We start from the raw sequence: 25,411 nt of genomic DNA, 5'->3' as shown, positions 1-25,411 counted from the left end.
ACACAGGCAAAGATGCTAAGACCATGTAAGATAAGAATAAGGTAAAAAAATTGATAAATTCTTTTTTGATAAATTAGCAGCAGAGAAAGTCAAATCTTAACCTTTTATATTCTCACTCAGCACCCTCTATGGCAAAGGAACACATTGGCTTGTCCTGTGCCTTAGCAATTTCTTTTTTGGGAGTATCAACATGACCCTCTATCATCATCCTGCTATTCTATGACAATAAGCCAAAGAAGTCAACTTAGTACCCTACCCTTTGTGGAGAAGGTAGGGTTCCTAGTTGTGGCAGAACAATACTGAGCAGCAGTGTTCAGCCAGAGAATTAAAAATAGAAGGAACTGGAACAGACTCCCAACATGTATGAGAAGATCCACCATGTCTGAAATAAATGGGATTTATCAATAGGTGGGATCAATTCTGTCCTCCATCCCACCTCCAGAAGTAACTTAGATTAGGTTCTGAGTAAAGTGAAAAATGCAATCTACTGCACTAGGAGAAATTGAAATAACTTTGAAGTTCAGTCCTCCAGAGATCAATCAGCAAAAGGGAAGGGGTCAGAAAGAAGGTAATAGAACTATATAAGGAAGGAAGACTGAAATAGCTAAAAATCTCAAGTGGAAAAAACTGTTTAAAAAAAAACCTTTATCATAAGAAAAAATAAATAGGGAAGATATAATAACAAAAAGGAAGATGCCTTTGGGACATGTAAATGGATCTACTCATCTCTGAATAAATATTTCAAGGCAAAAGAAAATGAATCAATTCCTTATGAGACAAAGAACCCTGTTAACTCCCAAGAGGGGATAAAATCACAAAAGGTTATTCCCAAACAGTTCAAGAGATAAGAATTATGATAGTATAATTGTGAAGGCATAATTAATTTTTACACAGCAGAAATAATTGGTAACATAGAAAAGCTTGGACACACAATAATGAATCTCTCCTTAGGAATAAAAGAGCAACTGCTTGGGAATGTAAATATATAGAAAATAAAGGACAATCTAGAAGAAAAGAAGCAAAAAGCAATAATTGTTCAAAGAAAGCATGATCTCTATACAAGTAAAATATTAATTTCAAAGAAAGACCATATAAAAACAATGTAAGAATCATAAGTTTTTCAGAAGAACATGACAAATTTTTTAAAAAAAGAACACTATAATGTGAGAAATAATATGAAAAGTATCTCAGAATTTCTGGCCACAAATTACAAAATGATAATGAAAAGAATTAACAAATCATCACGATAAAAAAAAAAAAAACGTACACTATAAACTACAAAACAAATTGTCATGAAATTTAACAATTCTAATGACAAATCAAAAAGATCTTAAAATGTAAAGAAAAGAAATTTTGAAAAATGTAAGATTATACTGCACTTACCAAAAACTAGAGGAAGGAATTGAATAATGCATTGGGGAAAAAAAGAAAAAAGCTCACAATGCAACAGAAAGTATCATGCCCTAATCAATAATGGGAAAAGTAAACACTTGAAAAATGTTTATAGAGACTTGGATATTTATTAAGTATATAACTTGGGCAAGAATTAAACCTCTGTTTGCCTCAATATTTTTAATTACAAAATGGGGATATAACAACTTCTTCCTCCCACTGTTGTTGTAAGGATCAAATAAAATGCTATTTAGAAACACTTAGTACAGTGCTTTGCTGATAATAGGTGCTTCAAAAATACTTGTTTCCTTCCTTTCTTTTTAGAAAAAGACACAGAAAATTTAAAAAAAACCTAACAAATAAAGAGAGATTTTATTTAACTATGAAATAGAAGGGGGAAGAAGGGAAGATAAGTATACAAAAAATTTTCTTAAAGAAATTAATAAGTTAGGTAAAACTTTAAATTTCACAGATAACAAAAGTGTGGAGCACTTGAGGGTTAAAGGAAGAAAACTAGTAAATATAGAATTGCCTTACAGGAGTTAAACTAAAATAACTAAAAAGATAAAAAAAAAAAAAACCTCCTATCTTTGCAGGAAAAAAAAGGAACAAAAAAAATCAAATTCAGAGGGGAAAATGGCATGGAGGAATACTAATACCTAACTCATACCATTAAATATGAATGGATTAACCAATCCAATGAAAAACAACAAAAAGAGAAATTGGATATGAAAACCAGACCCAACAATCTTTCATTTACAAAAAATATGTATAAAAAGCAAAGACATGCATAAAATAAAAATGAATGAATGAAACAAAATTATTATGCGTCAAGTGAATCCAAAAAAAGAAAAGTTGAAATCAAAGTGAAAACAAAAATTCGAGTCCTTTCCAAATTCTTCTTTTTTCCCTTAGCTTGGAAGTTTTACCTAACATTAATTTCTTTTTGTTTTATCTAGTTATCAGTCTTCTACTCAGTTTCATAGGGAATCAAAATCTCACCTTTCTCTTCTCCCCAACTTGTTTTGTTAAGGTTTTTTTTTTCCATTTTCTGTATCATTTTTTAAAGAAAAAAGAACAAAAAATAGGAAACAAGGAACTTCATTTTACTTAAACAAAGAAAGGATAGATAATAAATCAGTATCAATATTAAACTTATAAACTCCAAATATATCTAAATTCATAAATAAAAATATAAGACATAGACAAGAATGGCAGGAGATTTTAAATATTCTTCTCTCAGTTTTGGACAAATCAAATAGAAAGCTAAGTAAATTGGACAACATGCTAGAGAAAGTAGAGCTAACAGACTTATCTCCAAGTAGTAACTAACATAATTATTTTCCAGCATCACACAGAATTTCTATTAAAAATTAGTGCACTTAGGGCACAGAGATATTACTAATAAATATTAAGAAGCAGAACTAGCTAATATATGCTTTGCAGACCATAACAAAAGGAGAAAAAATAAATGAAGCAATAAGTAATAATCATAATAACAAAATAAAAGAACAAATAGAGACACAGACCCAAATGAAAACTTATTAATGAAATTCTAAATAACAAGTTGTTCAAATAATTGATTATAAAAACAACAATTATGTAAAAGAAAATGATAATAATAATAAAACAACATACTACAATTTCTAGTATGCAACTAAAGTACTCCTCAGGGGAAAATTTATATCCCTAAAAACATATGTTAATAAAACAGAAAAGGAGAGAATAAATGAAATGACTATGCATTTGGAAAAAAGTGGTCAATAAATAAACACAAAAGAGGAAATAACAAAAATTCAGAGGAGAAATAGATAAGACAGAGATAAAAGAACTAGAGAAATGATCGACAAACCAAAAGGTAGTTATTTTAATTACAAAACATTCCTTTAAAAAACCCAACTTAAATAGCTGGAAGAACATTCAATATGGTATCTGAACCATGCTAATATGGCAAAAAATAATAATAATTTTTAATTTTAAATTGACAAATCTACAGTTTAATACTACACTAATCAAAATATCAAAAGAATGCTTTACAGCATTTGACAAAACAATAACAAAATTCATTTGGAGAAACAAAATGTCTAGAATGTCAAGGGAAATTATTAAATTAGGTAGAAAGTAGGAATGAAGGCAAAATAGCACTTCTGATGATCAAAATACATTATAAAATAACAATCATCAAAACCTCTTGTTGGTTAAAAATAGAGAAGTAAATCAATGAGACAAACTAGACAAGGGAGAATCAGTAACAATAGATCTCAATAACCTAATGTTTGATAAACTGAAGAATATTAATTATGTAGGGACTTGTAATTTGATAACTTCTAAGAAGATTTGTAGTCTGACAAAAATTAAGCTTGGAACAACATCTTACATCATATTCCACAATAAACAAATTGGATATATGAAATAAATATCAAAAATCACTGTTTAAAAAATTAATCCACATATCTTTTATAGTTATAAGTAAAAGTATTCTAAATATAACAAGAGATAGAGGCAATTACAAAAAATAAAATAGATATTTGGTTATATGAAATTGAAATGCTTTTACACAAGCAATACATATCTTGTACACACACACAGATATGTCTCTACACATACATACACATCTCTATACACATACACATACACATAGATGTATATACATGCACACAAATATAATTAGTAACTATACATGCATACATATGCAGATATAATTGTGTATATGTACTGCGTAAATATATATTCATACATGTGAATTTTTTAAAATTTTGTTTTAGAGCTAATTGTGATTCAGAATAAAGCCTTTATTTTTTCAACCTTCTCAGGATATCCTTCTTAATATGCACATTAATATTCATTAGTCAATTTTTCGTTCCTAGAAAGTAGTAAACTGACCAGCCAGGACAGCAGTGCCATCTATCACTGAGTAGCAGTTTACATTCTTCTTTCCTATAGAACACTGAGGTGTGATTAAAGCAAATAAGGACCGAAGGTAAAATATTTCCTCTGCTTAGATCATATCCAAGCATTTAAAAGAGTGATGCCAGTATAATTTTGAATGAAATGCTTCTTCTTCAAAGGAATGTACAAGGAAAAAATCTCTTCTATCTGAGGATTGACTAAATTTTTACTGAATTGTAAGTTTATTTAAAAATTTTCCATCTTTCTGGTTTTTTATCTAATAGATTCATGAGCAGATTTATAGAAAAAATCATTTTATGAATTCTACAACCAATTCTTTGATTTAAAAGCTATGTGTAAAATATATTCTGAAAGCTTTTGGGGATGTCTGGCATTATCATAAACTTGTCCTGTTTTATACTCTTATTTTTTCAATATTCCGAGGTCTGTTAATCATATAAAGAAATAAAATCAAATCTCCCAATTTATATTGTCATTAGCATTATATAATGAAATAGGAAAATTCCTTTTGCATTTTCTCTCTCAGGTAACCTGAAAGTTCTTGACCTCGATAAAATATCTTGAAAAACATTCTTCATTGTTAAGTGTATGTTCCATTTTGTTAAGACTTATAATTTGATACTTACCAAAAAAGTATCAAAAGATAGAAAAAAGAAAGGAAAAACAAAACCTTTATTCTTCTAGCCTCATAAAATGGATTAAAAAAAAAAAAAAAAAAAAGATGGATGTGGCAAAGAAGCCAAAAGGAACTTTGTTAGTATCCTAATTTTCTTTACAATTCAAGAAGATAAGGGGTAAACAGTTGAGCAAAATTAAGTTTTCAAAATAGAAATGGAAGAATAAATACATTTTAAAATTTTATTTATTTAACATTTTCCCAGTTACATTTAAAACATTTGTTTTTAAAACTTTTGATTTCTATATTCTTTCTCTTATCCACACACCCAGCCCCCATTAGGAAACCACATGTGAAGTTATGCAAACCATTTGCATAAAAGATATATTGTGAAAGAAAGTATAAATCTCCCATCCTAAGTTTTAAAAACCCTTAAGAAAGAGAGAAAGTTCTCTGAGTACCGATAAGATTTTTCATTATAAGTCCTACATAATAGTTATGGATCATTGTACTACTGAGAACAGCAAAATTATTTACAGCTGGCCATAGCAGAACATTGCTATTACTTTAGGTGTAGTACATTTCACTTTGTTTGAGTTCATAGAGGACTTTCCAGGATTTTTTTTTTCTGAAAGCATCCTGCTCATAAATTCTCATAAAATAATAATATTTCATGACAATGTCATACCACAATTTATACAGCTATTCCCCAATATATGTACAGGTTTTTTTCCTTTAAAAAAAAATCTCTTTTGGTATTCATGCCTAGTAGTGATATTGTTAGGTTAAATGATAATGCATGAATTTATAGTCCTTTGGACATAGATCATATCTTTTGATCAGCTATCAATTAGGCATGGATCCAATTTTTCATAAATTTGACTCAGTTGCCTCTATATTTGAAAAATAAAACCTTATCAGAGAAACTTGCTTCAAAATTCTTTTTGCAGTTACGATTAACTATGTTTTCCCCCCGTTTATTGTTGAATGAATATATTTTGAAATAATATATTCAAGTTATCTTGATAAATACATTATATGTAATACACATATATTTATATAATTGAGGAGAGAGGCATTGTAGCATAATGAATTGAGAATTGGCACAGGGTCAGGAATATCTACATTCAAATTCTGCCTCTATTCAACCCTGGCAAGTCATTTTTCACCTTAGTGGTCCAGAGAGCCCTCTAAGAGTGACAACCCTAAGAGTGAATCCCACAAGTTTTAAAACAAGGAAAGATTTTAACTTGGATGGTCAAACCAGGAAGTATGAGGAGAAAAATAAGCAGAAGATTGGTGCTTGTAGCCGTGGAGGGTACAGCACCTGGGAAAGAGCTAAGGAAGCTTTTTTTTTTTTTTTTTTTTTTTTTTAGCCTTTTACTGATTTTGCTGGCCAAAGATTACAGTAAACGCCTATGTGTCTGGCATAGGAGGATCAATAGCAACTGAATTTGGTGCTGCCCCTTTGGGGTGAGATTTGGGGATGGAGCAGGTGATTTTGCTCCTTTTTTAGTGTAAAAAAAAAAAGATCCCATCAATCTATGGGGAAGAGACATCTTATAACAGTTAGGAAACAATTTAGTACTTCAGCTTTTTAGGCAGGGCTGCAGTAAGCAGCCTGCCAGCATTCTCACCTGTTCCCATTTGATGGAAAATTAATACACTGGTGTGAATGGAACAGTGTTCCTTAATCAGTGAAAAAATTCAGGCCTACTGATACACTCCTGAAATGCAGTTTGGTGATATTTATCCAGATTTTGCCTCCCAATAACAGAATCCAGGATCAAGATGCTCCTCCAGAAATAAAAGAGAGGGGGAGCCACAGATAACCCTAGAGAACTTCTAAATTTAACTTTATGTATTGAAATTTTTTTTTATTTTTGATGGAGATGCACTCGGTCCAGCAGACAGGTTTCATAACCCATGGAAAGGGCAGTTTTTAGTGAGAGCAACTCCACCAACTTTAGATAATTCACCGGGTGATGTGGAGAGATCCAGAAAGTAATTAATGGAGGGGACCAGATAGGTTAACTCCTTGAGGGAGAGAGTTTGCTTGTATCTCAACAGATGGAAAAGGAACCCGAGGGTTACCAATGAGCCATGTCTGAATTGTCCATCAGAGAGGGATGGAGAGGTGGAAGACGAGGCAAAGGGGAAGACCCAGGAGGCATCAGGTGGTTCCATCACTAACTGTGCCCACCAGTGAGGTAGCCTGGTAGTTAACCCTTTGTGTAATCATGAACATCAAAAATAATTATCAATAAGACTGATGTAGGACTTTAAAACCTGCAGGAATCATTGGATTCCCTGACAATTAAGTCAATAGATTGCTTTTGGACTATGTCTTGGCTGCTAAAGGAGATGTATATGTGATTGTGAATTGATAGTTATTTTTTACACCTTCCTTCTGGGACTCATGGAATCTTTATAGCATTTTGTTTATTCATATTGTTTGTTGTGTTACTACTTGCTTGTATGATATTACAACTTTCCTGTGTGATTCCTCCAATGGTAATGGATTTAACCACTGGTATATACCTGCTTCAATTTAAAACAAAAACTCTGGGTAAAGTATAAGACCCTTCAGCCCAAAGAGAACCAGCTAACAATGTCTGCTTCAGCTCCCCATCTCCCCTAAGGGTTTTCAGCCTTCCCGAGAAGTCAGGGGGGTGGTGACAACCTGTGTTGAGATTGAAGCAGAGTGATACTAGGTGGAAGAGTGATACCAGGTGGCAAACTACACGCAATAGCAAGTTGGTTATGTGGTCCCATGTGCTAAGGTTTTGTTACATTATAAAAAGGGGAAAACCCTTGAAATAAATGGACTCCATTTTTCCACCATCCTCAGGAGTCCCATCTCATCATTTCTCCACTAGGAAAGTATATTTTAATCACCCCGGTGTGGGGGCTCTAGAAAGCAATGGTATGTTTTTGTCACCCCAACTTGGGGACTCTAGAGAGCAGGACTCAATATTTTAATCACCCCAATTTGGGGGCTCTAGAAAGCAGAACACAACAATATGGAATGAGAAGGTGTGAATAGATCACAACCTGCATCAGTAGAAGGAGTACTCACAATGGTGAAATATTAATCCACTGGTGAACTAAAGTAATAGTGTAGTTAGTTGACTCCTTTTCTGCTCTCTAAAGTAAATGAACTCTATGTACAGTTAAGCAAAAATAACCATTTGCCAACATTCCCAAAGTTACTATAAAACAGATCATAATAAGTACATAAATTGGTATCTTTTTATTGATTCCTAGAATAGACATAGCATTGATTCAAAAGTTCTAAAATATTACACATCAGATTCTGTATTACCTTTTAAGGGAGATACTCCCAGACATATGCATTTCACAATTGGCCCAATAACCATGAAAAATAAGAATGGTAGATAGAGAAAGGTAAAGGAAAGATGCTTTCCAATATTCCTTTAGTTCATGCCCAATCCTCAATTTTTTACTAGATGTTTGGAATAAGGAACCAGACATAGGGACCCTGAGAGAAAGAGTGAGCTGTTATCATAGATCATCTTCTAGACTGGATGTTATCTTATAGCTGGTTCTCATAATATCAATGTACTGTAGTTAAATACAAGTTTATTGCTGTCCCTTTGTCCATCAGAAAAACTTCTGGAGGCAATTGAGGTCCCAGGAGATGATAGATAGCATAGGAGAGTGGCCCTCATATACTTATCTCGAGTCTTCTTCCAAATCCAGTCCTGTGGATGGCCCTCTACCAGACCTTATAACTCAGGCATGCAAGTCAGGCTCTGGAGGAAATTATGGATGAGCAACAAGGACTGGAGCCAGAAGTAGAGCTATAACCATTTCTAGTGCCAACAAATGAAAGAGACAAAAGACTGGAGAGGAAAGCCAAGAGCTTGACTGAGAGTGAGGACACAGGACAGAGTTAGGGCTAAAGGGTTAAGATATTAAGTGGTCATATAGTAAGATTAGAAACAAGGCCAAGGGACAGTCCCTGAGGGAGGTCTGGTGAGGGCCTTTCTACTGTGCCGTCAGTTACACGTTCCTCTCAACTGCCCACTCTAGAAATTCTATTCCCACTGAGTGCAAGCAGATTGTGGGACAGTCACCAAGTAGAACAACCTACAAGACCACCGGAGAGGCTTCCCTAACACTCAAGCCAGGAAAAACAATCACGGAAAATGATTCCCAAACCAAATTGTGTCTAATATCTCTCTGTTTTCACTTGATTAATGGACCCAGGCTCAAAGAGAAGAGTTCCTTTGTCCTGCACCCTGGGTCCGAGCCCCACTCTCTATACTACCATCATCTTCTCTGGATGCTGTGGTCTCCACTAAAGGGACAATACAAGGTGAAATGCAGCCATTTTGTTGGTCAGCAGCAGCTCAGAAGCAAGATGTCTTAGCGGCAACATCCAGTAACGCGCTCTTTGCCAGCACCCACATCCCAGATGGCTTTCAGACCTTAGTGTCAGGCCAGTGGAGACAGGGCTTACTATTAGAAAATATCGTGAGCAATTTGTGAGAAACTTGTGAACCTGCTTTTTTTTTTTTTTTTTTTTTTTTTTTTGATTCTTCAACCTAATCATTTGTGTTTTAAAAAGCTGCCTCTGGATTCAAGTAAAAGGGGGACAGTGAAACAACCAGATATGGCCTGCATCATGGAGGAAAGTGGAGGTGAGGAACCTCATTTTCTCAGACATATCTCATGTGTGTGGGGGGGAAGGGGGAAGATGGAGAGAGAGGTAAGAGAGCTAGAGATGAAGAGAAACAGAAAAAGCAAAAAGAACAGTGAAAAAAAGAGACAAAAGAAGAAAGAAAGTAGGAAGTTCTGAGCCTTAAATGTTTTAATACATTATGTGCTAAAGGGAGATTGAGTAACCAATTTTACTCCTTTTATTACAGCATATCTAGACTAATGTTAATTTGTATGCAATTGTAAACATCTCAGACACTGTTTAGAGCTTTCTTTCTCTTTAAAGGTTTGCAGACCAACAGGGGATTATTTTTTTAAAATAAAAATTCCTGATTTAGTTTTAACTATTCGTGACTACTCTGGAGATAACTGAATAAAGGAGAGAGTGTTCAGGAGGTTTTTCAAGTAGCAAGCAGAGAAGAATTTGAAAAAAAGAAAGAAATGATACAGTCAGTACAATTATGAATGTTCCAAACTAGTGGGTCAGTTTCTAACCTGTTTCTCCCTGAAGTATATAACAAACAGAAAGAGAAAACAGTCTTTTAACTAGAACATTGTTAGAAGAGAAACAGAAAACCATTTGTCCACCTTGAGGAAGTGTGTATCTGGTTTAAGTAGCTATTGAAATTAACTCTAAATGAAAACTAAAAAAGTATTTTTCTATTTAAAAAGAGCCTCCTTAATGAGACATGTGTAGGACTTTGGAGACTGTGGATTTCCAAAATAAATTGTTTAAAACAGATTTTAACCAAAAATATACTGCCCATTTCAGTCTTTCATGTTTTATGGTGGGGGAAAAGATATATCTATGCCCTATTCTTTCCTCCCACCCATAAAACAGAGCCTGATAGTAGATTTAATTAACAGTTGTTTGATTTCAAAAAATTAGCCCATAAAAATGACCTAAAGAGAGGTTCAGCATAATTTTAACCTTTTATCACCATGTACCTCATTTCTTCATACTTAAATTGAAGTTGTAAAGAAAATGATACTTCTGTCTTGGAATACATTAATTAGCCTTTACAACCCTTTATGGCTTCCAACTGACAAGATTATATTATTTACATAATTGCTAAGCCTAAATGTATGTCTCTTTTAAGAAGTCTAATATTATATGGAAAATTCCAGATTCAGAAAACAAGTAAATTAGGGAATGTCATGTTTTCCAGAAAGCAAATGATTAAATTCTTTTTAAAAGTGAACCTCCCTTTTAAATTTTAATTGTGATTTGATTAATGTATAACCTAAAGGGACATATCTGGTATATACAAGGAGGTGAGATCCAGAAATATGATTGTGCAATGGCATTCATGAATTTTATATCTCAAGTTTGAGTGAAAAAATGTATTGGGAAAATTTATTGCCTGCCTTGATTAATCTATATACTTTGGGACCACTAAGGTCCAGTTTTAAAGATAGATAGGGGAGGCCTACATGATCTGATGTTGCTGGTTTCTTTGAGGGGTCTTCTTGTACTCAAACACCTCTCCGAATAGGCATACCAAGGTCTGAAATTCCAACACACCAGGAAATTTATTTCTTTGATCATTGAAGATTATATAGTCTTTCAGACTATTTTAATAAGATAGTAATTACCAAGAAGAGTTTACACATTAAGATATTATCAACTAACATCAATGATGATTGGTTTAGAGCAAGATATTATGGGAACAAAACACACAAGAGCTGCCTAGACAGAAACTGAGGGATGGGTATGAGAGGATATTAAAGGGGGAAGATGAAAGATTGCCAAAGATGATTTTACTCATTTTCCATAAGGATGGTCATGACTAATAGGACTAAAGTAGTCAGGAATAAAGTTATAGGCAGGAGAATTAAAATTCCCATGGGATAGTGTCTTTTGAATGTCAGAATAAGAAGAAATGAGTAGGCTCTTGCCTGCTCGATGAATAGAAATTGAGCACCTTGTCTATTTCCTTTTTGAGGCAATAAGTGACTTACTCAAGTTCACACAATTAGTAAGTGTCTGAGACTGGATTTGAACTCAGGTCTTTCTGACTCCAGGACTATCCCCTGTGCCACCTAGTTGTCCCTACTTTGTCTGTTCTTCTGGATACCTTGACTTATGAATTGCATATTCCCCAAGTGGCCTCATGACATAATAGATCAAGAGCAGTTCTTGACATTGGAAGGCTTGATTCAAGTCTTGTCTCTGGCACGCACTAGCTGTGTGACTATGAAAACTATATTTAATCTTTCAGTTCCCCAGGGAATGCTCCAAGAGTACATTTGGAGATGTGCTTCTGATGAATTACTGAAGGAAGCTTCAGAACCAAGAGTTCTCTGCATTAATGAAACCATGGGTCTGTACCAACAGGATTGCTGTTTAATACATTCTGAGTTCACTGAAGGCAAGATCTACATCCTTGCCATTTTCTGCAGAATACCCATCACACAGACCATAAGATCAATAGATATTTGTCAAAATGTTTGCCAAAATTAAATTAAACTTGGTAATGATTATCCCTGGGACATTTCAGCAGAGAGCTCAGCATCTCCTTTTGATTGCCTTACAGAAATTTCCAGAGATATTCACATTACTCTTGGTATGCTGGACAAAGAGGACAATGAAGGCAAGGTATGGTAAATTTACAACAAAATGCAATTGTAGAATCATAGATTGTTTGGTTAAAAAGGCACCCTTCATTTTATATATAAAAGAATGGAAATTTGAAGAAAAATAACATCCTTGTTCACAGTTTTCAGATCTGTTGTAAAATTTCATACCAATCCCTTTTCACCTAGACACTGTAATTTCTTTCCAAATTCCATTTATCTCCAGATTAGTGATACTTCATATGGTGCTATCTTTTCCATGAAACAGCAGCTTTAATAGAAATCTTAATTAGTTTCAGATGATTACATTTAATGATATTTTAACAATCACAGAATCCAGTTCTCTTCAGACTTAGTGCAAATGGCATCCTTTCCAGTGCCATTTTTGATGTCTTATTTCAAACCATTAAATTTATGTTCTGATTGAGCCTTCATCACAGTGGTGAGGTGCTCTTATGTTCTCAAAAGCAAGGGTAGTAGAATATAAGCTCTAGTATGTCTTACCAAGGTGGAAAAGATTGAATCAGGGGTCCTCAGACTTTTTAAATAGGGGGCCAATTCACTGTCCCTCAGACTGTTGGAGGGCCGGACTATAATAAAAACAAAAACTTTGTTTTGTGGGCCTTTAAATAAAGAAACTTCATAGCCCTGGGTGAGGGGGATAAACGATCTCAGCTGCTGCATCTGGCCTGCGGCCGTAGTTTGAGAACCCCTGGCTGGCTGTAGCTAAATTGAGATACAAGCTCATCAGCAAAAAATTGCCCATAAAATGGTAGTTATTTTATTTATTTTATTTTTAACTTAGAAGCTCATGAAATTTTTAACTTTTAGTGGAGAAGCTTTGTCTTCTTAGAAGAAAAAAGTAGCCACTTTGAAGAAGTTGCAGATCTTTTGAGGCATAGAAATATATCAACTATTGAAACATTGAAGTATGTGAGAACTATATTATGTGTTGCTTAAAAATAATTAAATTATTCATTTAGTAAAATTAAGACTTCCATTGAAGCTGTTTATAGCAAGAAAGGGGAGAATAAGCCAATAAATCACCAATAATCAAATAACCCAAATAGAAAGCCTCCTTAATTTTGTCATTAAGAGATTCCTGGAAAGATCCCAAAATATCGTCCTGTATAGGTTTTGCAAATCTCATCAGATATTCATTCTTTTGGGTTTCCAAGTTAGTTCCAACTCTTAAGAGACCCTTCTCCAGTTCTTCAATGGATTCATGACCTCATTCATTGATATAAACAGTCCCTCTCTCAATGCGGATTACAACTCATTTGTGCTCTCTTGTCCTGGGTGATTCTAAGTCATATTCTGCTATATATCTTCTACAAAGTTTTTATTTAAGCAATATATTTCAGAGATGTTATTGTATCACTTGGATTATCCATATGTTGTTCCTGGCTCTGTCAGGTCTACTTCTCTTCCTAGTTCTAACTGATGATTCTAATGCTAGAGACATCACTGTATAATAGGTTAAAACCTGGTCTAACAATAATTGGATGTTAGAACTGTTCAGATTTAAAAACCTAATGAATGTCTTAGTTTAATAATGTTTATACCAGCTTCAACATTTCTGTAGGTTTTTTTTAAGTTATCACATTATAAAATGACAAACAAACATTTTGAAAGGGTGCTTTTAAAATTATCAAATTTTAGCATAATTATCTGAGATCATTGTGTGTTGTGATTTCGTCTATGGCATGACAGAATTATCAACCTCTCATTCTTTTTATTACCTCATTTATTACGAACCAATTAAGACTATAAACCAAACAAGGCAGTCTGATACCAAGAAATCCATGTATTACAAATATGATAGCTTCACTTGATAGAACATTAGCTTAAAATAAACATTTGAGAATAACTTATTTTTACTGAATATGTACAGAATTCTATTTCAGAGGGGAAATTGTGTAAATTGTCAAGTGATCATATATAAAATGCATTTAGAAAATAGGCACAGTAAGTGCTGGTTATATAAAGGTACCAGATACAAAGCATACACAAATATATGAGTTCATATATTTCTCATGAATGTAAATGTATCATGCACTTGTTTGAATGTACTTATTAAATTTCTTATATTTTAAATGTGCTTATCACACCATTAAAATCTTCATTTTAAAATAGTTGGTGAGCTTAATGAAAATGACAGTTTCAAAAAAAAAAAAAAAAAAACCTGGTCTAAGAGTCAGAGCTGACATCTACTGGCTATGTGATCCTAGAAATAACATATAACATTTCAGTCCTTTGGGAAACTCAAGCTCTAAGTTGTAGAACAGAACCATGCATCACTGAAATTCCATGTCTCAACTATTTCTTATATAAAAAGTATTAGAAAATGTTCTAGTTGATTTAAATTCATTACACAGTTGATTTCTCCATTTTTTTTGAGCAAACTGCAACTTTATTTCTTTTGAGCTGGTGGTATTACAAGACCCATAACTATATAGCATCATAAGAAGAATATTTTTGTTATAAAAGATAGATTTCTGTATTGAGAAGCAATTTGAGATCATTAAAAATACTTCACAATTTGAGCTATTTTAATCTTCTTCAATTTTCAAACCAACTTTTTATTCATATTCAGAGTCTAGTTGAGATATGTATATTACAAATGGATTAACTAAACATATTAACCATTCAATTGGATGTCATAGTCTCAAGAATTTTCACAAATTTGTTTTTTCTTATATGAGTTGTTAGGTTGATCTCTTTTGAATAATCAGACATCTCATTGATGAGGTACTATAATGTTTGGGGTCTTGGTAACAATTATTACGTTGCTGTCCACAAAAATTGATCATTTGGAAGACCTCAACTGTCAGATGACTTTCATCATAATCTTGAAAATCCTGACAGGCATATATCTACTTTTATTATGCTTCAGTAACTGGAAGGATTGAATGGAATAATCTTTGTACTTGGATTTATTAAATAATCCTACATCATCTCAATGTGAGCATTAAGCAATGTTGGAGGAGAACCTTTAGAGCTATGCTTTTGCTCTATCAAGTCAAAGCTTTTGAGGCATGAAGGTATTTATAACATAAGGAATGGACTTTTGTATTCTATCTTTTTGTCAATTGTGTGGCTGTAAATATGTGATCTGCTATAGGGAATTATTTGTAAATACCTGTCTATATGACTCTTCGTACTTTTATCACCAATATCCTACATACATTTGTAGATCATTCTTATAAAGAATATTATAGTAAGATGAGAAATTGGGAATATGAATCATTAGTTAAAGATATCTTCTTTGCCATCTTTTTGGAATAGTGATGTTTGGTGTATTTTTCTCCATGCTTTTGCTATCTTTACTAGCTTAAGATATTATTTAAAATGAATGCTCAATGATTTCACATTTATGTTGTCTCTAGTATGGAATTTCACCTGTGTAGTTGATCCAATCTATTTCTTCCAAATTCAAAATCTTATATTCTTTTCTTTTTCCTCTTATCTTGGTCAAAATGTACATTCCATTGTTTTTAATGATGGAAATATATCATTATAGGATCAATGACAGCTAGGTGATATTTTTCATCTATTTGTCCTACTGAGGGTTTTATATATGAATGCCTTTCTTGAAATAGTATGGCTTTCTCATGCAAAGCTTTCTGATGAATTGTTTCTTGCCACCACTGACTTTCACTGTTTAATGAAGCAATATTGCTTATAATCTTCCACCATTCTTTTCAATAATAGTTAATAAATAAGTTTGTAAACAAAGCTAGTTTTGTCTTTGACTATCATATTTCTCCTAAATCCATGGTCTCATCCTTGAGTTTGAGCAAGCAGAAGCCCCTGCACCATTGGGTGTCTGAGAGCTCAATTCCCTTCTCTGGGTATCCTTCTGTTCCTTCTGATTCCATGATTCCAGTTTACCTTTTTCCCATAGTTCACACTGTGATCCCTTGCCTCTTACTCAACTTTATGATTTTGTGCTAAAAATATAACCCACTATTCATTCATTCTTCAAATTTGATGTTGATATTACTTTTGCTCTAATTGATGATTAGACCACAACTAATATTGATACAATTCCTACACCAGAAATTAGTAGCATTTCATCCTTTAAGATATAGTCACTTTCATTTCTTGTGTTATTGTCTTGTGCTTACTATAGCTATTACTTCCTGATGTTTTTCTTCAAAAAAGTAGTTGTGATATATGGGTTTGAAACTTCTCAGTTCTCTACAAGTCTTTAATCACTTTTCTTAAACAAAACCATATTTTCCAACATAATTTTCACTATCCTCCCCTGTTCCTCCACTCTGAGTATCGTTACATTTTTTCTTAATTTAAAGGACTATATCTAATGGTTTATAAAAATTTTCCATCTCTTAAGCCTTTAACAAAAATGTTAGCAGAGAAACTTTTAATTCTTTTCAAAGTGCACTTCTTGCTTATGCTCACTGTACCATGGAATAGTTATTAATGTCTGGGTATATAATAAGAGCAAGTTCATGAATTCTTTTGTTTTTATCTATCTAAGGAAAAGTTGTCAGTTATCTTTCCATTTGGCTGCTTTTGTCTTCTGATTTTGTTTATCAGAATAATGTCAATAGTAATGTCATTAACTCTTCAAATAGTATGTCAGTTCGTTGGTCATTGGAGAAAGATCTCAAATTTTGAATAACAATGAAATTTGATATTAACCATGAAGCTAATATTAACAATATTTGTTGTTGAGTTATTTTCAGTCACACCTGACTTTATGATCCCAGTTAGAATTCTCTTGGCAAAGATACTAGAGTAGTTTGCCATTTCCTTCCCCAGCTGAAGAAGAGCTAAATTATTTGCTTAGAGTCACACAGCTAATAAATGTCTAAAGTCATATTTTTAACTCAGGAAGATGAATTTTCCTGACTTCAGCTTCAGCACTCTCTCCCTGTGCCACCTAGTTGCCCCTAAAAAGTGTGACATTTTTAATGTCTCCTGTCCTATTTTCACAACTCCATTACAGAAGCATGACAATGGTACATGAGATCAAGATGTTCTCTGCTTTTTTTGTTCTATGCTTGGTCATGGTCAAAAAATCCATCAGCCAGTAGTCAGCCTACTGGAGGTGAGTCACTTTGCTTTTAATCAGGTTGGTCCTCTGACTTCTAACTTAGTGGGGACTGACCTTGAAACTTTTGCAATGGGGTGAATCCAGTCATAACTTTAACATCACTAGCATGGTCTTCAGTGATTCCAGCTCACCTCCACACTATTAGACATCAGAGTAGGATTTTATGGAAGAATCCTCCTTATTAAATATTAAATACCCCAGAATGGGAAATATGGAAAGACTTTTACAAGTTTGCCTTCATAAGCTGGAAGAAGGGGTGGTGGGTGAAGGAGCAGAGTAGAAAGAAAAGTGCTTCTCCTACCTACTATGTATGGGTATAGTAAAAATGACCAGACCTATGTGGTTTTTTTTCTCAGCAGCCTTTATACTAAAAGTACAATCAATAGCTTTTGTTAATTGTTACTATAGCACATCTTCTTTATACCCCCAGGAAAGCTGAACAACTTGAGGATGAGAATAAAACCAAGAGAATTGCTTCAAATCAGTAGCCACAGCTACAAACTATCCCAGACCACCCTAGCCTGAAAGATGTCTGAGAAATGTAATCCTTAGTAAATTTGTTGCAGCCTAAATCAACCTTTACCACTCAAAAGTTTAATAAACAGAAGCTTAGCATTAATATTGGTGCAAAGAGCATGTGTCAAGTTGTCTAAGGTTATTACATTCATTGAAATCATGTTATTATTCCTTAACTAAAAGCTTCCTCTTCTTCCCAATAGAATATTAGCATCTAAAGGGCAGATTCTGTTTTGTTTTTGCTTTTGTGCCCCCGGGATCTAACACAAAAAATGGGTATTTAAATTCATTAAATTGAATTGATTTGATTTGATATCTAAACTAGCAGGCTTATTCAGATTTCTGGTCAATTAAAAGAATTCCTTTAAGCATATAGACATTCTTTACAATTTCACTCTGTTTAATAAAAGTGAAAAAATTCCTTCACTCCCATGATATAACTCTCCAAATGTCTATTCTGCTCCTTCAAATCTCTCTCCTGAAGCAGTAGCCCTCAATATAAGAGCCTTTCTGTCAGGTGTACATATCATTTCAGTCTTGATTTAAATTTATTAAAATGTCTTGATCAAAGGGACTTATATTTCCACATGGCTGACATATATATATATATATATATATATATATATATATTTAAAAGGTAAAACTCATATCTATTGATTAAATATTTAAAAAGAATTTATTGTGGTGAATGCTAAAAGAAAATCACAAAGATTTTTATCTGGTTTCTATTTTTAGAAAAACTGAAGTCTGCCATTTTTATGTTTTCAATACTTTAGATTCTGACTAGTGGCTGAGTCACATTTTGAAAATAAGCTAGTTTCTTTGGTAAGCACCAAATGAGCTCTAGAATACATTTATTAAGCATTAAATATTTGTTGTCCAAAGTTCTCTGCTGTGTCTTGGATTTGAGAGAGAACAAACATGATTCATGGGAAGCCATCTAAGATCATAGGATTTATAGCTATAAAGGAATTTAGGGATTATCTATAAATTCATAAATCAATCCACAAATATTTATTAAGCACTAATTGACTAGGCATATAGCTAGATTATGCAACATATAGAGTGCTGGACCTAGACTCAGGAGAACCCAAGTTCAAATCTAACCTCAGGCACTTATTAGCCATGTGACTCTGAGGAAATCACTTAATCCTGATTGACTCAGTTTTCTTACCTGTAAAATGAGCTGGAGAAGAAAATGGCAAACTACTCCATTAAGTCTGTCAAGAAAACCCCAAGTAATGTCATTGAAGAGCCACAGCAATAGGTTAGATATTGTGCTATGCCCTAGGGATACAAATGCAAAGAACAAAACAGTCCACATCCTCTAGGAGTTTACATTCTAGTACCAAGTGATTGTTTTATAGACTAAGACGGTCCAGAGAGGATCACAGAATCTGAGTTCATATGTCATCTGCTCCAGAGAATCTTTACTATCTTATAACTTGCTTAAGGTCATTTATTTAAGTAACAGAATCAGAATTTGAACCCAAATTCTCTGTCTCCAAATCCAAAATAAATATTCCACAATGCTTCCATTCTTGATCTGCTATAGAGATGAGGCTTAAAAGAGTTACTGTACTACTGTACCTCTTCACGGGTTTAAATAAGGAGGTTATTCCCAACCTAGGGTAGAGTAACCAACAGGCTTCAAACTCCCTAGAAAGTTAGGAGAGTGTCTGTCTCAAGCACGTGAAGACCTTCCCCACTGCAATGGGAGATGATACAATTTGTGTCAATGGCCATGAAGGTCATCAAAACTGATGCTGTAGAAAGCTGAAAGCTTGGTCAGACATCAAAGAAGCTAAGATCATGCAATGCATCCCAGGCCAACGCCATTAGTACTGACTTTTGACTTGCCATGGAACTTCTTTGACTCTGGAAGAGAGAGTGAAACTAACAACTCTGTACAACTTTGTTTTCCTTAAATCTAATTCACACGATTAATTGCTTTAAATTTTTAAAGAGACTTGAGAATTAGTCTAATTCCTTCTCAGTCCTAAATCATCCCAATAGGATGGAAATTTTTTGCTATTTTTGAAAACTCTTTATTCTAAACTCAAGAGGCAACCAACTAGTGGATAGAATGCCAGGAATGAAGGCAAGAAGACTTATGTGAAGCAAATCTGACTTCAAATGCTTATTAGCTATGTGAGTCACTTAACACAGTTTGTCTCAGTTTCCTTATATGTAAAATAAGCTGGAAAAGGAAATGGCAAACCATTCCAGTATCTTTGCCAAGAAAACTCCTAAGGGGGTCAGAAAAAGTTGTATATGACTGAAAACAATGGAACAACAAGTTCACATCTGCATTCAACCTGGGGACAGTTCCTTTTCCCCAGTCACCTTTGAACACTACTGACATGGGATAACCATAAGTCATATATAACTGAAAAATAACTAAACAACAACAATAAATACTAAACTCATCTTCATATTCAATCTGTGAATATAAATTATTGGAAAAGAGTTAGGAAATGATATAGAAACTTAAAATTATTCTTTCTGGTGGAGATCAATAAGCATTGTTATTGACATATCTCTGAATCTCATCTGATTACTATAATTTCACATTAGTTTCTGTTTTCCTACTTGTGTATTCACAGGAAGACATATACAGTAGTCTCGCTACCATTATCCAGAATAATGACAACTTGAGTAATTCAACTATTCAAAGAATGATTTTTCATGCCTCCAAGGACATGAGAAACAATGATGTAAGTAAAGTGGTTTTTGTTTTTGTTTTTGTTTTGTCAGTGTGGTCCCTATACATCCTAAGGATGCTGAAAGGATCCACTCAGATAAAATATATAAAGTCTCTGTAAACCATAGAGTATTAATGTGAAATTATAAGATACCATCTCTCTTATTATGGTCATCATTATGGTTATTTCACAGGCCCCAAGAGAAATCAGAATGTTAGCTGGGGAGGTTTTAGTGTCTCTTGCTGACCATGATTTCAACTCTGTGATGGATGAAGTACAAAGACACTTCAAGATCCTGGAGCTCCCTGATGAATTCACCGTCCTTGCCCTGGCTGAACTGGCAACCAGCCATGGTATAGTCCTTCTGCCAGCCCTGCCATCTGGTTGTTGAAAAAAGACAAGGAAATACTTTCTCTAGGAAATAACCCAAACTAAACTAATTACCAGTGGTTCAGGTACCTTTCCATATACCCCTAAGCAGGGATGGCAAGCTGTATGTAAAAGGAGAAAGAAAAATCTGCTTTTGTGTTATAGATTAAGATGCTATCATAGAGTTGTTCCATATTGTCCTTCATCTATAAAGATGACAGTGTTGATGCATCATCAATAAAGTATGGAGATTTTCACTGGACAAGTATTGGAGAAATATTTTCTGAGATGATTCATTGATTCTATCTGGCCAAATTCTAGTGACATGTATTTATAAAGTAGCTGCTCAGGGCTGGGAGCACTTCCATGTCATAGGGAATAGTGCTAACCCTGAAATCTGCAAAACCTAGGTACAACTACTGCTTCTGAAATACTTATCAAATCACTTAATCTTCCCAAGTCTTGGTTTCCTCATCTGTAAGATGAGGATAAAAATACCTGAAGCAGCACTCTCACAGAGTTGTTAAGAGACTTAAATACTTTCTGAACTTCAAAGTGTTTTATCAATGACAATTATTATTACTATCATCAAAACAAAGCTAACTATTTTTAAGTCAACAATCCTTATTAACATGGTCACTGACCAATAGAGCTAATTAGCTGTGACCTAACAATCCTCACTTCAGAGAATTGAGAGAAAGCCACCCAAGAAGAGGCAGAGAAGTAGCTCTCACATACATCTGCAAACTTTGTCTCCCTACATAGGATTGTTTTTTAATTTGCACAAAGTATATATACACCTGTTTTTTGCCAATGTAACTAAGGTCCAATTTATTCTCTAATTATAGCATGATATGAAGAGGTTCACATAGACAATGTAAGGGTGTCCACCAGTTAAACTCTTCAGCTAACTTCTCTAATCCATTCTCATCAGTTCCTTCGGTACCAAGAACTATGTTGTTAACCCTTCCTGGTATTAATAGGAGACTTAAGAACAGGCAGAATAATATGAAGAACCATCCAGTGGGAGAAGGTAATATCATTGTTCTCTTCCATCTCTTCTCTGCAGTATCTGAGAGCATACCATTCATGACTATGACCTTACTTACTATTCAAACCATGGTAAAGTTGGCTGAAGAAGAAAAAATGAAGAAAGCATTCTGTATTGGTAAGTATTTCCTCAGCTTCCTCTTCATTTAATAAAATTTCACAAGGTACACAGTTTCTTTTTCTTCTGAGTAACAGGAATTGAAAAGTTTATCCTTATTTTTAGTGAAAATCTATATTCTTCTACTACTCACCTTTTATACTTTCTACTATCCCTTATTCTTTACTTTAACCACAAAACATTGTATTCTCATAGTTACAGGAATCAAGTGGGTTTCAAAATTTAAAGTAAACTCTGTATCCAGATCTCAGAATGCAATGTTTTGTTAGTATATGACTAACAATTCCACTTCAGAAAAAATATCATAAAATATTGATAAAATAAAAATAAGGTTGGAGTACCCAGAAATTATCTTATTCATTACCTTTTTCCAAGCAGATAGATGCTTATTCTATTATTAAAATTCTACAGAAAAAGAGAATCACTAGGTGTTTTTCCCTCCCAGAATTCATGCTAATGCTCAAGAAACCACTTGTACTATAATGAAATGACATGAAATATCTCCCTGCCAATAAACTACATATACTCTTTTAAACTTGGGCCCATTAATTGTCATTCTCAGTAAAGTTGGAGAATGATTAACTAATTACATTTTCTAGCCTTGAAGATAGCTAGGATTCTCCTTATACAAATTCACCTAGATAAATGCCACTTTTGACCATAGCTAAAGAAAGGAGTAAAGTTTTGGGTTTGAATATCCTAGTATCATATCTGTGTAAATTAATTAGTTTTTCAAAATGGCCAGATTCAATTGACATAATAACTAAGATGACAAGAGGATTAATAAAGACATTTTCTGGTTTCACTACACAAAATTTTCTGAGGTGAACTGTGATCCTAATATGAGTTAGAATCACAGTCTGTCAATAAATATTTTTTTTATTTTATTATAGTAACTTTTTATTGACAGAATCCATGCCAGAATAATTTTTTTACAACATTATCCCTTGCACTCACTTCTGTTCCGATTTTTCCCTCCCACCTTCCACCCCCCTCCCCTAGACGGCAAGCAGTCCTATATATGTTGAATATGTCCTAGTATATCCTAGATACAATGCATGTGTGCAGAACAAGATTTTCTTGTTGCACAGGGAGAATTGGATTCAGAAGGTAGAAATAACCCGGGAAGAAAAACAAAAATGCAAACAGTTTACATTCATTTCCCAGTGTTTTTTCTTTGGGTGTAGCTGCTTCTATCCATCATTGAGCAATTGAAACTGAATTAAGTCTCTTTGTCAAAGAAATCCACTTCCATCAGATTACATCTTCATACAGTATCGTTGTTGACATATATAATGATCTCTTGGTTCTGCTCATTTCACTTAGCATTAGTTCATGTAATTCTCTCCAAGCTTCTCTGTATTCATCTTGCTGGTCATTTCTTACAGAACAATAATATTCCATAACATTCATATATCACAATTTACCCAACCATTCTCCAATTGATGGGCATTGTCAATAAATATTTTAAAAGCACTTACTGTAGCCATTGTATTAATAGCTGGGGATATAAAGTAAAGCATAACAAATCCCTGCCTTCAAGGAGCTCACAATCTAATAGAGGAAAAAATGGAAAGACAAGAAAGGCACCTAGACCTGGGACTTGATGAAATCCTATAGCCATGTAGGAATTGATCTGAGGAGGTAGTAATTACAGAATAGCATTTTACAGATGAAATGAGTTTTTGGAGATCGTGGAGGCTGGGAGAGATTGAACTTTGTGACTGTACTGTTTTGCTAATGCTAAAACATTATTACTAAATTATGAAAATAATAATTGACTTAGGTGATCAAAACTCAAAAAAAATTAGACTTCAGGCTGAATGGAAATCAGCCAAGACAGTTAATATTCTCTGCCTTGCCTTTCTTTTCCTGAGTATTTCATGGGAATCTGTATTTGAGGGGCAAACAAGCACTGTTATCTATCAATTGTCTTTTATGTTTGCTGATGGCTGAGATATTTGTTATCAGTAAATAAGTTTGGTACCAAATGCAAATTTGAGGACCCTAATATTGCTTTTGCAACCTATGGGTCTTTAAAAGCTATTTGTTATATTGATTTATTGAATCAGTTTTCTTCCTCCCTCTACCTATTTTTTCCATCCCTTCCTGATTTGTGTTTCCTTCTGTCTCCAATTCTCTCTTTAAAATGCAGCCCTTGAGAAATTCAGTAAGGCCATTTTCAAATATATCAACCACTGGGAAGAATTTCCTTATCCTAAAATGAATGCCAACCGGCTCTCTGATAAAATCTACATGCTGTTTCGTTTCATAATGGACAAGTGGACAACAGACATGACCTATGAAGTAAGTAGGAGCTGTAAGTGGCTTTAACACTGCTTTTCTATGGCATGATCCAGCTTTCTTGTCCTTCTATAATGATATCAACATTCAATTTCATTCAGAACTATAGGATTTGCTTTATTAATTACAACAATTTCTTTATTTTTCCTTCTATTATATTTGTTTTATTTGACTGACTAAATGAATAATAAGAATGGTATTAATATATCATTTAAAGGAAATTTAAGTCATTTAGATCTTGGTATATGAGAGGATGTACTGTTCTACCTATGTGTTCTCAACTTTGTTTTATTGCTGTAATATCTTCTAAGAGTGTTTAATTATATCCTGTGAATTCATATAATTATAGCAATATCTACATTTTTCCTTTTTTATATTAGAAATAATGGGGATTTATATAGGATAGTTTGTTTTTCACATTTTAAGTCATCCAATAAGTTTACTAGGACATCTTGGGCTCTTTTCACAAATGAACAAAAATATTTTAAAACCCTCAATGGCTTTATTTTCCCTTGGAACATGACTAAAAAAAAATTTTAAAATATAACTACAAAAATTGAATGTCTGGTAAAGTTTCGATTCTGATTTTATATAATGCCAGAGGTAATGATCAAAATATTCATTTGTAAATTACTTGATGCTTACTTAGTACTTATATTTTGAGTTTATGACAATATTATCTTTCTTTCCTAACCTCTCTACACTATCTCCCATCACATAAAGGAACTAGCCTAAGCATCATTTTAAAAGTCACATATTTTTCATTGATTGGATCAGGAGAATGACTTCTAATTTCACCTAGCCACAGTTGTTAAGGAAGGATAATAGAATTGGATGTTGAGCACCAAAGTTTTTGTTTCTATCCCTATATTTGCAGACCAACCAAGCAATCATCAAGGCTCATGGACCAGCAGTGGCCCTCCTACTACACCGGGAAGACCTCCAGGAGTTTGCTTTGCACCATGTACCTTGGCTTTTAAGCCAATATAAGGATGTTGAAACAGATTTCTATGTCACTCAGGTAGGCCAGGAGTCAATCACTGAGGGAATAAGTTCTTAGACCTTCCCACAGATCATACTGAGGA

General features: G+C 33.6%; 1 protein-coding gene across 3 annotated transcripts in view; it reads left to right on the top strand.

The window, feature by feature from the left end:
• Window positions 1-8,977: 8,977 nt before the first annotated feature.
• The window catches only part of MROH2B (maestro heat like repeat family member 2B), an 87,357-nt gene continuing 70,923 nt past the window's right edge, over window positions 8,978-25,411 (top strand). For 2 of the 3 annotated variants that reach the window (XM_031964522.1, XM_003759915.3), the window contains exons 1-7: window positions 8,978-9,585; window positions 12,142-12,203; window positions 20,387-20,497; window positions 20,679-20,838; window positions 21,924-22,022; window positions 24,178-24,329; window positions 25,204-25,347. In XM_031964522.1, the coding sequence (XP_031820382.1) occupies window positions 9,558-9,585; window positions 12,142-12,203; window positions 20,387-20,497; window positions 20,679-20,838; window positions 21,924-22,022; window positions 24,178-24,329; window positions 25,204-25,347 (756 nt within the window). In that variant the 5' untranslated portion in view covers window positions 8,978-9,557. Of the gene's footprint in view, window positions 9,586-12,141; window positions 12,204-20,386; window positions 20,498-20,678; window positions 20,839-20,867; window positions 20,941-21,923; window positions 22,023-24,177; window positions 24,330-25,203; window positions 25,348-25,411 lie in introns of those variants that run through there. The other variant, XM_031964528.1, reaches the window with a different exon arrangement.

The sequence above is a fragment of the Sarcophilus harrisii genome, chromosome 1 (assembly GCF_902635505.1).
Source record: "Sarcophilus harrisii chromosome 1, mSarHar1.11, whole genome shotgun sequence".
Lineage (NCBI taxonomy): Eukaryota > Metazoa > Chordata > Mammalia > Dasyuromorphia > Dasyuridae > Sarcophilus > Sarcophilus harrisii.
This window is presented reverse-complemented; position numbering and strand designations above follow the sequence as displayed.